At 42.5% G+C, this 17,728-nt stretch overlaps 2 protein-coding genes across 2 annotated transcripts; both read right to left on the bottom strand.

Moving 5' to 3' along the window:
- Positions 1 to 630: 630 nt before the first annotated feature.
- Positions 631 to 2,254, bottom strand: LOC136438066 (NFX1-type zinc finger-containing protein 1-like). The gene is made up of 2 exons (XM_066432737.1): positions 1,862 to 2,254; positions 631 to 1,642 (listed from the first exon to the last, which is right to left on the bottom strand). The coding sequence occupies exons 1-2, from the start codon at positions 2,195 to 2,197 to the stop codon at positions 1,616 to 1,618; spliced, it is 363 nt and encodes a 120-aa protein (XP_066288834.1). The 5' UTR covers positions 2,198 to 2,254; the 3' UTR covers positions 631 to 1,615.
- A 459-nt stretch (positions 2,255 to 2,713) lies between these two features.
- LOC136438065 (NFX1-type zinc finger-containing protein 1-like) lies at positions 2,714 to 9,259 on the bottom strand. The gene is made up of 4 exons (XM_066432736.1): positions 6,441 to 9,259; positions 6,084 to 6,185; positions 5,818 to 5,966; positions 2,714 to 5,164 (listed from the first exon to the last, which is right to left on the bottom strand). The coding sequence occupies exons 1-4, from the start codon at positions 9,105 to 9,107 to the stop codon at positions 2,908 to 2,910; spliced, it is 5,175 nt and encodes a 1,724-aa protein (XP_066288833.1). The 5' UTR covers positions 9,108 to 9,259; the 3' UTR covers positions 2,714 to 2,907.
- Positions 9,260 to 17,728: the final 8,469 nt, after the last annotated feature.

Raw genomic sequence — 17,728 nt, 5'->3', positions numbered from 1 at the left:
GAATGATTATTTCTTAAGTGTAAACAAAATAATGATTCAGGGAGATAAGAAGTGTCATCACCCATTATAGTAATGAATCATCATAACTTACTATTAAAAAGTTGATTAATGTAAAATGATGACATTCACTGTTCTGATAAACTTCAATCTTCTGATATATTTTTGAAACATTTCTTTTTTATCAATCACCATACTGTCGTACATTTGGACTCAAGCTGTTGCTTTATACACGTTTTAGTTTCTTGTCACCCCCCCCCCCCCAAGTTATGAAATGCACGGATATGGTATCGAGCGATCCGATATGGCGACGACCGTTTAAAATGGCAACGACTGTTTATGAGACGTACAACAGTGGCGATATTTGAGCTGTCATAATTCTCATCAGTAGTTAAAAGTAATAAAATTGATATAGAATTATATTTTGTTGTGTTTAGTTAAATCATTCTTACATCATAAATCATATTCAAATCATAAAGTAAAAGTAAACATGACATTAAAATCTGACCTCTGACCCATCTGATTACGGTTCTGAAATCCAATGGCAGTTTGTAAAGTAACTTTGAACGGTTAAGTATGGAAAACATTTTTTATTCCCAGCTGTGAAAGAAATTATACATTCATGGATCTCAATTATCAGATTATTTTGCAGCTGTGTGCATCTTGTGTTATTGTCTAATAAACATGCAGTATTATATTCATCCGTTCATCTATTTACAGACGTTATCTATGAAACATTTAAAATCATTCTATAAAGATTTACAATCAGCAAGTACAAAAGGATGTTCGTCGTATTGATGAGTTCAAAAGACTACAGTTGTAGCTATTTTACATAAATGAAGCGCTTTATAGTGATTTATTATTCGTTACTATGATCGATTATGACATTTCTTATCTTACTGAATCATTCTTCTTTTTCTTAATCTTCATCTGCAAATAAGCATTAATCATCGATTTATAATTGTTCATGATTATCTGATGATCAAAGAAGTATTTGGGATCGTTCAGGACAAGCATCTCTAAACTCTCATTGGAAGGTAAACAAGACGGCAACGAAACTTTCACCCTTTTCTATTGCATATATTTGAAATCTTTGATTAAGCTATTGTCTCCATTTATTTTAGAGACTCAGTATAGGTTTACCAGGAATAAACATACTGCCTTCTAAACAATAAAATCAGAAAGTCTGACACCAAATTTCGTACTCCAGGAAAACACACGTTGTTGAACATAGTTGAACATAGCTCGAGGCGTCATGAAATTGACATGATTCAAGCAGTTGGAGAAAACATAAAATTGTTTTCAGTAACCTACGAAGTTGTCACAATTACAAAGAACCACTACTCTTCTTGAAAAGAAAAAAAATGTGACTAATAAGTTCCATATCATATATATTTCACAGCAGTCATTGTCAGTTTATTAGTTTAGTAGTTAGTCTTCTACTAATATATATCTATTCCAGAGGGCATCAAAGAATTTATGCATGATTTTAGATTATAGTGTTTTAGATTATAATGCCTCTCCAGACGTTGGATCGGATCAGGCAGCGTTATTTTCACCGTCCATCGGTGCCAAACGGTTGTCCGACCGAAGCCTTGGCCTGTCGCCTTTGATATCATCACTGACACGCCGGGCATATGATTTCCTGTCGAGATCAGTTGAAAAAAGTAGTGTCATTTGAAAGGCAGTTGCATGATATCAAACATGTCATTGTATTTACACAAAATATGCAAAGAATGTGTCTCTGGACTCTATCTTGTCTTTGTTCTATTTATTGATAAAATCGATATTGATAGCAAATTTTTTCATGGATTTGACCAGTGTGAAGAAACGTGTATTTGTTAAAGATTCATACAGTGCTTACCATCGTTGCTCCTCCATAGTCTCCAACTGGGAACACGTGTCCGTTGGAACACATGAACCAGTGTCCCTGTGTCAGTCCCATGGCCCGGACCACCTGAACCCGCTCCTCACCGGAGATGCCGAGCACGGCTCCCGCCAGGCCTGGTGTCAGCTGCTTGACCTTGTCTATGGCCTGCTTGACAAGCTCCTCTCTGTTCGCCGTGAAAGGACCGAAGTCGGTCAGCATGCGTTTTGCACTGGCGAGGTTTGCCTTGGCCAGGTCGTCCAGGTTGATTCCCTTCTTCCGTATCTGCGCCTGCAGGACGCGGAGCTTCAGGAGAAAGTTCAATCGGGTCATCTTTCGCCCAAACTCCTCCCACTCCTGTGAACAGAAGCCATCTTGTAATGAGCCCCAGGTGATCAAAATATATCTATCAACAGCAACAATAAGAACAAAACAAGAGTCTGAAGACCCAAAATCTCCATGAAATTTGTTTTTATATATGATGTGTTTTATTTGCCCAAGTTATTTGTTGTTGCCGCTGGTTGTTTTGTTTTATGTGCCAGAGGGTATCCACATAAAGTATACAGGTTTGGTAGTGTACCCCTTTGTGCTTTGACCGCCAGCTGTTGGGACCTGGGGAATTCTTGTCCCAGATTTGAAACTACCAGGGGTGACAGGTTCGAGCTCCCACAACATGCCTAAAATGGAGGTATAAATTTTCCTCATTACTTATGCAGTTCAGTCCCAATTTGCATAATTGTAATTTGCACTTCCCATCTCTGTCCAACTTACCTGCATACCAAATAACATGAAAATCTGTCGTTCCTTTCTTCAGTTATTCTCCGGATCCTTAGAAGATGTTTTTTGCAGTTCCAGTGACACATACCAGGGGGCCCGAAATCGACCTTGACCTTTTTTCTCCCAACACCTACCCACATACTAAATATCATTACAATCCATCTACACGTTCTTTAGTTATGCTGACTTTAAGCATCCGGTGACACAAACATACACATGCAATCACACACGCAAATACACTCAAAACAATATCCCCATGAAATATTTCATGGAGATAACAACATGTTCATCTTAGCTGAATGCAGCGCATATAAAACTGGACTTACCTGTTCAGCCACGTGTGACGTTGGATGAAGCAGCCACTTTTCCATATTTGCGATCTCCCTCTGCAGTTCTCTAATATGGCTCTCGTTTCCAGAAACAGACAGTTCTCGGCCAGTCCCTTTCTTGATTTTGGCTAGTCTCTTTAGGAAAAGAAACTTGTTTTCGTACATTGTCACTATCTCCGTTGACAGCTTACAACGGCTTGTCATTTGCTGAGAGATACGCGCCGATGTCTCAGTGAAGTACGAATCCAGGTCAGCATCGACTTCAAACTCTCTCTTCAGCCTTTGGGCAGCGGCTTCTAGATCCCTCTGAGCATTTTGAACGTCTTCGTCGCACCTTTGCGTCTTCTCCTCAACCATTGTCAGTGCACGTGTCCTCTTGATGCTGTTCCCGTAGCGCACGTTGTGTTGTATTGGCGTCTTGCATTCCGGGCAGGTTTTGAGTTGTACGTTTTCGTCGGCCCTGTCCATCCACTCGTCCATCCCTCTAACCTCCAGTATGTGACCGCAGTCCTCCAGCAGTACGAACTGGGCGTCGGGCTCATCCTCGGTGCCGAAGAGAATCCTTGTCACCTCTTCACGGTCACAAACGCGGCACTTGTCCGGACATGGTTCCCCACACATACCTATGCATCGGTGACATTTCTGACACGCTCTGCAGCGACGTATTTTTGGGCAGGGTTGGTCGCATCGAGGACGATCACAAGGTTCTCCACAGGGCTTGGTACATTGGTGATGTCTGCATCTCCATTCGCAAGGATTTTGGCATGGTACACACGGCTCACCACATTGTTTTCGGCAGGGGGTGTGGACGCAGCGATTTTCGCAACGCTTGTTGCACGGAGGACAATTCTCTGCGCATAGTGCCGAGCATCGGTGGGAGCACACAAGCACGCGATTACATGGATGCCTGCAAGGCTCGTGTAGCATCCCTTCCTGGCAGCTGTCACATGTACCAGCACAAGGGTGGCCACATTTTAGCAGCTGACCGCATGGAGCGTTGCAGACCAGGTCTTCTTCTGTGGCTTTGCAGACCACCTGAATGGCATGGCCACAAGTCAGATGATATGTTAAAATCTCTGTGCAAGTACACACCTGGCCACACTTGTTTTTGCAAGTGTGTCTACAAGGAAGCACTTTCTCGCAAGGCATCTGACACTGGAATGAGCTGGGTGCCGCATAGCATGGCATCATCTGCTTGTGTCGACATCTGGGAACGGTCTTTTCGACCAATACTTGACATTCACCACAATCCTGGTAGCAGAGCCTCTGGCATTTGTGTCCAAGGTTACAAAGGATTTTGACACACGGTTCCCGACACTGAAATGCGCTGGGGCTCTTAAAGCATGGCATCATCCGCTTGTGTTGACATCTGGGAAAGGTCTTTTCTACCAATACTTCACAATTACCACAAATCTGGTAGCAGAGCCTCTGGCATTTGTGCCCAAGGGCACAGAGGACTTTAATGCAAGGTTGTTGGCACCAAAATGAGCGGGGTGCCTCATGGCATGGCATCATCTGCTTGTGTTGACATCTAGGAATGGTCTTTTCGACCAATACTTCACAATCACCACAAAACTGGCCGCAGAGCCTCTGGCATTTGTGTCCGAGAAAACAAAGGACTTTATCACAAGGTTCCTGACACTGACATGTGCTGGGGTCCTTATAGCACGACATCATCTGCTTGTGTTGACATCTGGGGATAGTCTTTTCGACCAATACTTCACAATCACCACAAAACTGTCCGCAGAGTCTCTGGCATTTGTGTCCGAGGTCACAAAGGGCTTTGTCACAACGTTCCTGACACTGAAATGCACTGGGGTCCTTATGACATGGCATCATCTGCTTGTGTTGACATCTGGGAATGGTCTTTTCGACCAAAACTTCACAATCACCACAAAACTGTCCACAGAGTCTCTGGCATTTGTGTCCGAGGTCACAAAGGGCTTTGTCACAACGTTCCTGACACTGAAATGCACTGGGGTCCTTATGACATGGCATCATCTGCTTGTGTTGACATCTGGGAATGGTCTTTTCGACCAAAACTTCACACTCACCACAATTCTCATAGCAGTCCTTGTGACATTTATGTCCGAGATCACAAAGGAGTTTGACACAGGGTTTTAGGCACATGTACTCTTCATGTTCCGGGTCAGTTGGGTGACAGCGCATTCCACAAACGTGGCCACATTGTAACCTGTGAATGTCAAAAAAGTTTAAGTTTATAATACATCCTTATGTGACAAGATGCATAGATAACAATAGAAAGGCCGTCATTTGCACCTGAGCAAATACAGCATATTTCCCTCCCTCCCCATGCAATAACGGGCGTTTTGTAATGATGTAAGCTTCATTTATTTGAATGTGTTGTTCAATGCGCGCGTGTTCTTGCAACATGACCTCAAGTAACCCGAATGGAACACGCGTTCGATGGCCAAAAACAAATGGAACTCCGTAGAAATGTTTTGAGTCCTGTTTAGAAAAGGAAAAAAAATTGGGTATTAGCCTTCTTTACCTTCATGCCAAATTTCAGGTCGTTTAGCCCTAAAACATCATAACGGAGTTGAATCGATTTAACTGAAATGACAGGAGAAGGAGGGGAAGGAGAAAAAGAAACCTGACAAAAACAGTATATTTTACTTTATCCATACCTATGGTATGGGGAGAGAAATATAATTATAACCCGAAGATATGTTACCTCCTTTTGACAGCAACATGTTGATTTATTGCGTCCATCTTATAGGTGTTGATATTCATATCCGTCAATTTCGTCTTACTTACCAATGTCCTTCAATTCGTTATCCGTACCTCTCTGGCCCATACGTTTGTGTACTTATTGATTATACTTGCCTGAAAGCACACGGCCGCATACACCCTCCGTTTGGCGCCTTCCTGAAGTCTCCATTGGTTGACGCGAGAATCTTGCTCTCCGGGTGATTTTGACAGCTCAACTGTAGATCGGTGCCCACACTGCCTTGCTCTCGAAGTTCTTGGATTATCTGCCAAAGTGCAAAATATGAAAATTAACCTTAAGCCAGAAAACAGTACATTATGGAAAAATACCAAATTTTATAATAAATTGTTACTAATGCAATGTCTAGTATAAAGCACACTACCTTGTCCCATAGTTTGCTCGCCTTTGCCAGCATTGTCAGGTTGCCTATGGCGTAGAAGCCCTTCTTCGCCCGTGAGAGAGCAACACAAACACGGTTGTCAACCTGTAAGAGCGATGAAATGAACCTTTCAACAAGCAGTTAAAATGTAACAGAAAATATGATTATTCTACGTATTCTTCTAAAGTATGAAATGGCCCGTAAAATCCCTAATACCGATCCATCTTATCTTCAACTGTTGTGTTCAAGTAAAAAAAAATGAGTACATCATTGAAGACAGGGGAACATAGAAAGGAAACCTTAAACAGATAGACGTCGAAGTACAATGGACAATGATGATAGAACCTCAACTGCTCTCACCTTTAGGAATCCGGCGATGTCCTCCTCATTACTCCGCACCAGTGACAACAGGATGATGTCATTCTCTTCTCCCTGAAAGTTGTCCACGGTGCAGACGCGCACACCCTCGAAGACCCCTTCCTTCATGACGTTCTTGAAGTTGAAGAGTTGGCCCGTGTACGTGGTGAGGACGGTGATCTGGGACGCGCTGTACCCTTGTTGAAGAAGGTAGTGGCAGAAGCTGGCTAAGAATTGAGCCTCGTGCATGTTGGACCTGCTCTTCATCTCTTTGTCTTGCACTTCCAGGTGACTGTGATCTACAAAGAAGATGTTGGACGAGACGCCCTTGATGTTCTCGTAGTTGAGCACCGATTCGTGGTTGTCCAGCGTGTCGTAGATGTGCGGCGTCAGGAGACGTGCGAACTCTGGCCGCATGCGATGCTGTGACTGAAGCCGCTGGCACTGCATGCCATTGTTTATCATACGCTCAAACAGGGAGATATCCATGTTGTATTTCTTTGCCAGTTGGTAGACGGTTGGGCTGGGACGGAGCTGTTGGTGGTCCCCGATGAGGATGAGATGTTGGCAGTGTTGAGACAGCGTTGTGACGATGTGGGCCTCCAGAACCTCTGCTGCCTCCTCTACAATGACGACTGCAGGTTGAATGTCTTGCAGGATTGAGCGATATTTGGCCGCACCAGTGTTGGTCATTCCGATGACGTATGCTTCCTCCAAAATCCTGCGATCTCCCTCATTTCTGAACTCTTGTAGACGTTTAGCAACGTCCTCGTATTGGTCTACATACTCTGATATAGATTCCTTGTACATTTCATGGTACTTGGCCATCCAGTAACGATAGAGCCGCCATCGGTCTCGTGGCTGCAAATCCCAGACGTTTTGAACTTGTTGAACTTCTTCGTGGCTCATCATTTCCGTCTTGCTGAGTTCGCGCTTTAGCTTGTTTCTTCTTTTCTTCTTATTGACTTGAACCTGCCACCCTCCCGTACCCTCTGAATGATCATTCATTTGCGTGTTCACGAGGTCTAAGGCCAGATCTAGACTCTTGTATTTAACGTTGTGCTTTCCCTTGTTCTGACGACCGTACAACAGTTCATCATCATCGAGCAGCCGCTGTTCTTCTGGTTCTTCCAGTAAGTCTTTCTTCTCTTCCTCCTCTTCGTCTGCTTGGGTACCATGGTCTTGCTTGTCTACGTCGGGCAAGAGATATCCTCCAAGACCAAGCCAGTCTATTATTACAGATCCCCTTTTCTGTTCACCAGTCATCCACTCGTCATCGTCCTCGTGTGCAATGAGCCATCCCTGCATCAAGCTGTCCCAGTGGTGTTGGTCCATTAAGTACATCAGGGTGTGGTCGGGAAGAAGTCCTCTTTGCGTTGCAGTCAACTGATCTAAATACACATCCATCTCCTCCTGAAGGCGTTTCATTTCTCGTGTTGTATCTCCAGCTCCCCTGTGAATGTACCCAAGGACCATTTCGTCCTCGCGTAAACGGTGCCTGATATTTGTGAGATTGAATTTCTTCAGTTTTTCACTCTTGCTTTGCCCTCCAACTCTGACGATACCCTCGGGGTAGGACTCTGCGATGCCTTCGAGAAATTGGTCTAGGGCATGATTTGTGTAGCAGACCACAAGGATGGGCCTGGCCGCTCTTCTCGTCATTCCTAGACCTCCTTGGAGTCCTCGCCAGTGATGACTGTTTTTCAGCAGAACTTGGATAATCTTTAGCCCAATGTAGGTCTTTCCCGTTCCTGGCGGCCCTTGGATGACGGCAAATTCTTTAGTCAGTCCCAACTTAAAGGCGCGGTACTGCGACTCGTCAAAATCCAGATCTTCTGCTGACGGCCAAAGATCATCTTGCAGGACGGGAACTGAACGAACATGGCTGCTGTGTGCGTTTTCAACAACAACTGACATGTCATAGGTGACATCCCCGAAGCTTCCCCTGAGATATTCTGGTGGATCCACCCCATCGGCACAGTCGCAGTCCACGATGTGCTTGGTGAATGGCATTGTGTTTCGCTGAACCTCTTGAAGACCTTTCAGGACGTGTCGGTACGCTTCAAAGAATGCGGATGACTCAACCATAATGAAGGTGTCCATTGGGCTGATGCCTAACACAACCAATGTGTCATCTTCGAATCGAACATCCACCCAACCCAGTTCAAGCTGTGTCGGCTCGCGGTTTACGACCGTAGCAAAGTGCATGGTCCTAAACTCGTCGTTGGACAGACAGACGAGGGATCCGTAGATCAGCCGCTTTGAGTACCCCCATCTCACCCCTTTGAGCCGACTACTGTCGAACTGTATCCTGTAGCCGATACCACTATAGGCGTAGGTGGGGTAGACTACGTGAACGCCATGGTAGACATGGATGTCTTGCAGCCTGCCTTCTTGGTCAAATCCACGTCTGCGCATGTTGAGGAACTCGGCAATGCCCTCTCGTAGTGGCCGTATGAAATCTTCTCGCAGCAGCCTGAACTGGACATCGAGATACGTGTCCACGTCTGGGTAGCGGCCACGGACGATGTTCGGGCGAAGAAATGGTTCCTTGTCTGTGTGGATGTCTTCGTAAGTTGGTATGACAGGCAGCCGTCTAAAATCATCCGGAGGCAGCTTCTGTAGTGCGGCTTGGTCTTTTGAAATGTTACCTTTGCGCAGGTTTTCCATGATGGCGTCTTTGCGAGACTCTACCTCATTGAAAGCTGTCACAATGTCGCTTTCGACATCAGAGCCTTCTTCCTCAAAACGACTAATGGCGGTCCCCAAAACGGCCAAAGGCACTGACACCTGTAAATGTTTGATATTGTCGGTATAGTTATGTTGGGCATCTCTTCTGGGATTATCCCTTCCTTCACGTATTGACGTACATGTAAGTTTTAAATCATGTGCACGCAACATTACCAATATCATAAACACCATTGCAATAAATTACCTACACGAATCATATCATTTGATTACAAAAGAAATCACAATAAGTACTGAATATCTCACCTGAATAGAAGAACTGGGAGACCTCTCCAGGAGCTCACGGAACAGTCGGAGTGCATTTTTGATCGGCTCGCTAAACTCCTGCCGATGGATGTTGACTGCCGGAATTTTGCTGAAGTACGTCGTGAGAGCCCGGGCCAGGAACTCGGAGTTACGGACCATCACCATCAGCTTCATGGTGTTCGCTGTGACACAAAACGTTATTTCTGGGTTACAAGGAACTGTTTTCTTCATGGCTTCAATGATCAACTTTTATTAAAACTGAGCGACTATGTACTGCTACCAATGACCATTCTTGTGTACCAAATTCTCAATTCAAGTTTTTTTCGTAATCGTTTAGAAAAACAAACAAACTGGAGTCTGTCAAGAGAAGGGTTCCTCCGAAGGAATGATGTTTAGAAGTTTAGTAAGTGTGCTATAACTGCTATTGGTATAGTATGTTCAGTGAAATCATCCAGGATAGCTGTATACGTTACACCGCTTTTACGGATCTTTATGTGGCCATTCGGTACTGTATTTGCGACATAGACGTCAGCAACTACGGTAGTGATTGGTGGTTACGTCGACATATATATACGAAGTTATTGTCACTTACCAGGAGATGACGAACAGTCACATGCTCGTGTGAGAACACGGAGTAGTAAGGCCACAAGGTTGTTTTTGAAGGTGGTCTCATCCAACAGTTCCTTACACCCACTATTACCGGCTACTATTGTCAGTAGAACCTGGTACAGACGACATAGAATGATGTGTATATATTGTCTGTCCCCCCAAAAAACATCACCATAGCATGTCCAGAACAAGATACAAGAATTCTACAGGGAATATGTTTGTAAACTAGGGGTCGAACCTTCCCATCAAAATAGTGACAACCCTTCTCATCATGCACTTCTGCCTTAGCATGTTGGGAAACAAGATGGCGCCAGTAAACAAACACACAAAATGGCACTCGCAAGAAAACATGGCCGCGCCCACAGAAAACAAGGAATATAGGCAAATCTGCAACTGTCACAAAAGAAGGCCGAAGCTATAAAGCTTTGTCTCTGCGGTGTCGCCAAAACAATGATGACTATTAGCCGGAACCATATATATACTTGGAGGTTACTTTCCCCTTACCTCTTGAGGGTCTTTCTCACACAATGCCCGTAGCCTATAGTAGTCCATAGGCCGGACTACTCGATCCGCCCGTCTGTCGGAGTTTGAATATGCGTGTTCATACCTAAAGAACACATACAAACTTATATCAATTTTCAAAAGTAGTCAATTTTCGACATCAACGGCGCTTAATGAGACAAAAATCGATTGTCTTCAAATTTTGTGTGGTGGTAGGACCTTTGCCCAAACTTACAAAAAGGGCAAAGTTTAAGGTCAGGGGTCACGGCCATGGCAACGGCCATTTTTCATGATGGTGGATTTTCACCTCGTGACGGCATTATACATGTAAATAGAACATCTTTGGACTTCTGTAACTCCCATAATTCAACAGATATTTACCTTTGATTCTATTTTGATGTTAGTACCCATACATTTATAAACGAAATGAGATAAAGTTTTGCTCAAAATGCTTTTTGTAGCAAATGACTTGTTTCGCGAATTTCCAAAATTGATAAAAATCCTTTTTTGGGCCATTTCTAGGAAACAATAACTCCTTCTTGGGCAAATTAATTTGGTTGATTTGTTAGTGTTGTTAAACCTTTGTATACACCATATCTAGAAAAAGAAGTTTGGGTCCTAAATAGGACGGACCACGGTGGCACCTAGACTAAACTATTGTTTCAATTGTGCCCACATTTCAGCCACTGGCTTCCCTCCCCTGGCTGTGAACGCTTCTCTTGGTGTCAGATGAATGTTTGCAGAGGTCATTGACCCGCATTTTACCGGAAGTGCCCGGGTGAGTCCCAAACAAGGGAAGTGGCTGTTCTGGGTCTTTTTTACGACCACCAAATGCCAATTTGGTCGTCAATACCCCAACAACATGATTTCTAAGGAACTTAAGACTATAACCAACCAAGAATAACGCTGTTGCGAGGTTTACCACCTGAACTCGCCATGATCCAACGGAAGGCAAATGTATCCCGAAGCTTTGAAAGGCAGCTAAAAATCTTGAAAAAATTCAGCAAAAATCAACTCCAAAAGACATATTAAAAAGCTGCTGTACATTGAACTAAATCACTATTATGCATCATTCATCAAAATATTAGCTTTGTACAATGAGTCATTAGGGAGGGAGAACCACTTTTGTAAAAAATTGGGGCATGGTCCTTTATTTTTTACTTCATCATGACGTCATACAATATTGCCTAAATTATTGCCTTGTACAAAGGTACTTGGAGAGAAAAAAAAACAGAACCAAACATAGCACCGAGTAGTATTTTAAGACACCCGCAGACCCACTGCGACATGCCTGTACTATGTTGTGTTCAATGTGATTTTGTTGAAATGTACGATTTATGAAATGGGGCAAGTTTTTATTTTTCATTGAATTCAAGAAATTATCTTAGCCTGCTTTTGAATAGCCAATGATGTTGTGCTTTGACACTAGTACTCTTAAAAGACAAGCCGACCTTACCATGGGTAACGCAATAAGGAAGTACTTCCCACTGTGGCCTTCCCAGCAGTTTGAGGGGTGAATTGGCCCCCATAACTACATAAACTCATTAAAAATCCCAGACTGTCTTTAAGCTGAAAAACAATAGCTGGAGCTGATTTGCAGATAGTACTGGTCAAAATTCAAATATTTTTCACTACTTGTTTTCAGGGAAATATTGTTAAACCAAGCTGAATTGCTAAGATAGATGTAACAAAGTTACATAATCAAGGCTTATACCATCTGCACTATTTGAAAAACCAACTTTGTGCTCAAATTTCAACTTTGAAATCTAAGTATTAAGGTGTCTAATTGTATCTATGTATCTATATTTTGAAAATTTCTTCCTTATAGTAGAATAAACTTTGATAGTTTTTAGTGTTTCTAGAAATGTGGCTTGTAATATGGTATCAACTTAGCAGTCTAAAAAGAAAGCAGTATAGATAGGGGCTATGTACATGTAGAACTGTGCATGTAACTTCCAGCCATGTCTCACATTACTAGTAAGAGCATGACCTACCAGGGTTTTCATTACTTTATATTCGGGGTTAGGTGAAGCAAACTTCTTTAGATACAGCTTCAATTCCTTACATAACATCACAACAGTACATGTATCTATAGGAGGAATCTGCGTTAGTCACTGTTTTAGCCAGTGGAGACCACGACAGTAAGTAGCAGACTGACCCTGGTAGTTCACGTTAGCCAAATTTAATGGGTGATTTTATAGTACAAGCTTCCTCTTATGTGTAGTTTGTACTGAATTGTTTCCGTCTATTTGTAAAAAAAAATTATTTCTGATTTCCAACGCAAAATACGTCCATTCGACCAATGCTGATCAATATGGCCATACTGTCTATAATACGTTATTACGTGACAACCACATGTCCTTATATCCAAGCTCACCTAAATTTGAAAATCTGAGATAGAAGACTTTTCAGCCCAAGAGTAACGTTTGATGTATCTACTTAAAATTAAACCAGGCACACACCAACCGCGACTGGAGCAACAGCATGTCTCTAAATAAGTTGAGAGGAGCACTCGCATTCCTTTGTTAACATACAAACTAATAGTGATGAAAATTAAAGGGAGGTTTTTTCCAATCAATAACGAAAACAAGTCACCTTTAAACATCTGCTGCACCATACCACAAAACATTTTGAGCAAAACTTTAAATGTTTTTTCTAATCAATCCTTACAATGTAAATAACATTATATCTTAAAATCAATAGAATATCTGTTAAATCATGGGAGTTACAGAAGTTCGAAGATGGTCTATTTTGGACGAGGACAAGGCTTCACTAGGTAAAAATCCGCCATTTTGAAAAATGTTCGTTGGCATTTGAGTAACAGCATATCTTAAAATCAATGAAATATCTGTTAAATCCGGTGACCCCAGACCTTAAACTTCCACCCCTGTTTTCAGTCCGGGCCACGTTTCTAGCACCACACAAAATGTTAGGAAAGTCTATTTTAGTTTGGCCAACGTATTGTGATTTTGGTTGGTCTTTAGACATTAGCTGGAGAAGAGCGACCCAAACTGAAATGAAATAGTATACGTCTTGCCATGTTTTATGTCTCCTACGAGCACAATATTTCGAATTGTTTGCAAACTGCTTAACTCACCTTGCTTTGTAACCTTCCCTGTCCCTCCATCCACCACGCTGACCACCCCTCCTACCAAATTCACCTCGTCCACGGCAACGGCCACGGCCACGCCCCCCGCTGTAGCTAAAGCCCCTTGCATCGTCCATGGGCATAGGTTAGCTGCAAAAGAATGCGTCATATGACTTGGTCGTCGACAAAACTAATGTCTATATATAGTCACTTTTTGCCCCCCCCCCTCCTCCTCGACAACGGAAATAGTTGGATAAAGATGGAGCTATCGCTTGCGAGTCATGGGGAGGGAGCACCCGAAGGGACTTTCCAATGCAACAGATAGTTAAGCCATCAAAAACAATCACTTAGAAACTCAAACCTCAAATCTTTACCACCCCTGCAAAGCTGGATTTGTAAGGTTTCTTTAGGTAAAAAAAGGAGGAGGTCAACTCCTGCATATTAACGAGCTAAAGACAGAAGTTTCAGATGAGACCAGGATTTCACCCCCATCCTTATATATCAGTCTATCCAGAAGAGAAGGGTTCAGAGGTCAATCCGATGTCAAAATATGCCAAAGGCCACCTATTTTGGCCAAACTTTTAAAATACATATTCTTCTGTCCTCCCTAGCAGAAAACTGGACCATTCTGAGTAAAATTTGACCAGGAAAAAAATTATTTCAAAAATAAGTAAACAAAATAGAATATGCACTGTGCACTCTACTGCGCAACTCATTAGCCGGTTCCTCCCCTCATGGGGGTAGGGTGGTGCTGGGCGACGTTACACTCTGTGTTCCTTATAAACATATTTTTTCAATGTTATAAATAACGACACCTGAACAGTCTTGTTTTCTCATTACGTCAATGCTACTGATGGAAACCACCCCGCCAACTCCACCCTTAACAAAGTACGTGTTTGGTCTGTCCACACGTCCAGACAAAAGAGTTTCGACTGAAACTTGGCTCATTTCCAGGTTATGCCCTCCCCCTCTTTCATCCAATGATTACCATGCAATCAATGATTTGAAACGTGAAAAAAGCCGTTTTGAGAAATATTGGTCTCCAATCTAACTTAAGATACAACTCAATTGTTACAGAAGGTTGCCATGGAATTTTTTTCCGTTTTGATCATTCTTGCACTAATGACATTTTCTGGGGGGTCAAATTTTACTGTTGATCTAAACTGGTTAGACTGCTCCCAACCTAGGTTGGCTGGTGATCGCGAGCCATGTTAGGCTATCTACTATGTGTAATCGGGGATTTACGTGGAATTTGTCGGGTGTACGAGCGGGTATATGAAAATTGACAGTAGCATCATGGATAGAAAAGCAGAATTTCATTGCCTAGATTTGTATGTATCTTCTACTGGCAGCTAGAGCCGAAGTGGAAAAAAAACCACTTACCTGGAACTCATCAAGTTTGACCGACTGAGAAGCCACAGTTTTCCGCCAAGTTAGTACAGCACAGTGCACAGCCGAACCAAACTACACTCTGATGTCTAGACGGACCATCAACGCATTTTATATCTAGCCTGGCGGGACTTTCCAATGACGGCATAGTTTCCTAACGTCACTCGCAACCTTTCCCCCGGACGAGTCTACTCCTCTATGGGCTTAAGGGGAGGGAACATCTAATGAGTTGCGTAGATGAGTGCACGGTGCATACTATATTTCGTTTACTTAGTCTTTAAATCATTTTTTTCCTGGTCAAATTTTTCTCAGAATGGTCCAGTTTTCTGCTAGGTAGGACAAAGGAATGTGTATTCTAAAATCTGGCCAAAATAAGTGATCTTTGGCATGTTTTGATCTCGGCTTGACCTCTGAACCCTTCTCTTATGGTTGGACTGATATATTAGGATGGGGGTGAAATCCTGATCTCATCTGAAACTTCTGGCTTTAGCTCGTTAATATGCAGGAGCTGCCCCCCTGCTTTTTTTTTTACCCACAGCAACCTGACAAATTCAGCTTTGAAGGGGTGGTAAAGATTTGAGATTTGAAATGTGGTTACTTGTGTTTTAAAGTGATTATTTTTAATGGCTTAACCATGTGTTGCATTGGAAAGTCAATTTGGAGGTCCCTCCCCATAGTTTTTTTCAGTGACACAATAAGCGCCATGTTAGGATACAATGTAGGCCTGTTATACCTAGTAAGTTTTTGCTCCAATCTAATATGTTCGCTGAAACATTTCAAAGCAGTAAAATCCCTTATAATTGGTGCTAACGTGTCAGTTACGTTTCAGAGAACACCTTTAGTTACATTTTATATGAACCAATTTAGTTTTTAGTTTCAGTGGAGCCTAGTTAGTAGATAGTTTAAGGAATATACATAGTCATAGAGCATGTTAGTTATTAAAGACGAACATTTTATCATTCTAACGACTGAGGCCTTGTACCGTAAGGCATTTCCACATCATAAGGGATTTAATTTTTGCCACTTATCTACTCGAAATGTTTTTCAGCTTTGGTTGCCATATTATCGCGTGGGTTACTTTGCTCTTTATATCGTTAATAACGGTGTCACATCTGACGTGTTTCCATATTTGTCTACCTGAACCTTGCACCACACGTAAAACCTGAGGGGGCACCACGACCTGAACTATAGAGCTGTTTACCTGCCCTTTGTTTGTCACGACAGGTACACTCAGATCTGGTTTCACCTGCCGAACTTTAAGCAGGTCATCAACAACTTTTCGTGATTTCTTGATATTCCCCTCAGTATCAAAAGGTGGTCGTCTTTATGGTGAACAATCTCAAAACTTAGTAGTCGGACTTAAAATACTTTCAAGCCAGACGTGTCAATAGGAACCACATTTGTGCCCTGATCAACAGAGTGACGTAAGTGAAAGTATGACGTAACGGAAAGTCCCATTCGCCCATAGCCTGATGGGAATGGGGATTCCCGTTACGTCATTATAGTTTCGCAATAGTCACCGGACACGTGCATGTTCAGATTACAGAAAAACTAGACTCTACCAGTCCCCCCCGGTCGCTGGGAAAATAGTAGAAATTGGCCAAATAGAGTCAAATGTTTGAAGGGAGTCGGCTACGGAGATAGGGTCAAATTGGCAACTTGACCCTATCTCCGTAGCCGACTCCCTTCAAACATTTGACTCTATTTGGCTAATTTCTACTATTTTCCCAGCGACCGGGGGGGCCTGGTAGAGTCTACTTTTTTGATGCACATTCTGCTTAAAATTTCGAAAAAAATATTCGCAATGAAGACGACCCACGAACTTTTTACAGCAACAATAATATCATTACTACGTTTCCAAAGATCTTTCGGTGACCTAGGACCTGTGTACGTACAAAGTTTAACAGGTGAAACCATCAATATGAGGGTGGAGTCGGACGGCCGACCATCGATTGCAAGCAAGCATATCATTCACTGCACTATTGTATGGTAGTTAAAGTTACATGGCAACGATGAACAATCGTAAGGCCCCTTTTGTTGAAGTTAAAATATTATCACTTCTTTACATTTTCTAGAATGCTCTCTTAGTAGTCCACTGTTTACTGCTGCTGCAGTAGTCGGAACATAGCTGTCTTACTCTGAATGAATGTAGAATTACCGCGAACAAGCCCAGTTCGATTCTTGAGTGGGCTTTGAGGTAGTATATTCAAAATACATGTCGGTAAAAGCAAACACAAACAGCTGGCTTAGACTAAATTTGTATGGCCACATGATGACGTATGGAAAATATGACGTGGGGACAGTCCCAATTCCTTTCCGCCCGTTGTTAATTGTATAATATCTGGTGTTCTGTATCATGTAAAGTCAAGTTTGATAGATGTGAATACCACAATGATTATTGTATTATCATGATTTGATATAAACTTAACGGTACAGGATGGGAGAATCCTTAACTAGTGATAATAGTAGCTATTCAACGTAACCCGCTGTGGAAAAAAATGATTTAATTCAACACGTTTTTATTCCACGAGTTTAAAACATCTATAGGCATTCAAATACAAACCTGAGGTAAAGAATGTACAGATATGCACTCTACACTTTTGTCACTTACACTCTCTTTCACCTGACGCGGGGACCGTTGAGTGTCCATTGAACAACCAAAACTCTCATTCATATTATTTCAAAGGAATGTCATTAGTAGAGAGGTTTA

The sequence above is a fragment of the Branchiostoma lanceolatum genome, chromosome 7 (genome assembly GCF_035083965.1).
Source record: "Branchiostoma lanceolatum isolate klBraLanc5 chromosome 7, klBraLanc5.hap2, whole genome shotgun sequence".
NCBI lineage: Eukaryota > Metazoa > Chordata > Leptocardii > Amphioxiformes > Branchiostomatidae > Branchiostoma > Branchiostoma lanceolatum.
Note: the sequence above shows the minus strand (reverse complement) of the source record. Positions and strands in the feature narration are given on the sequence as shown.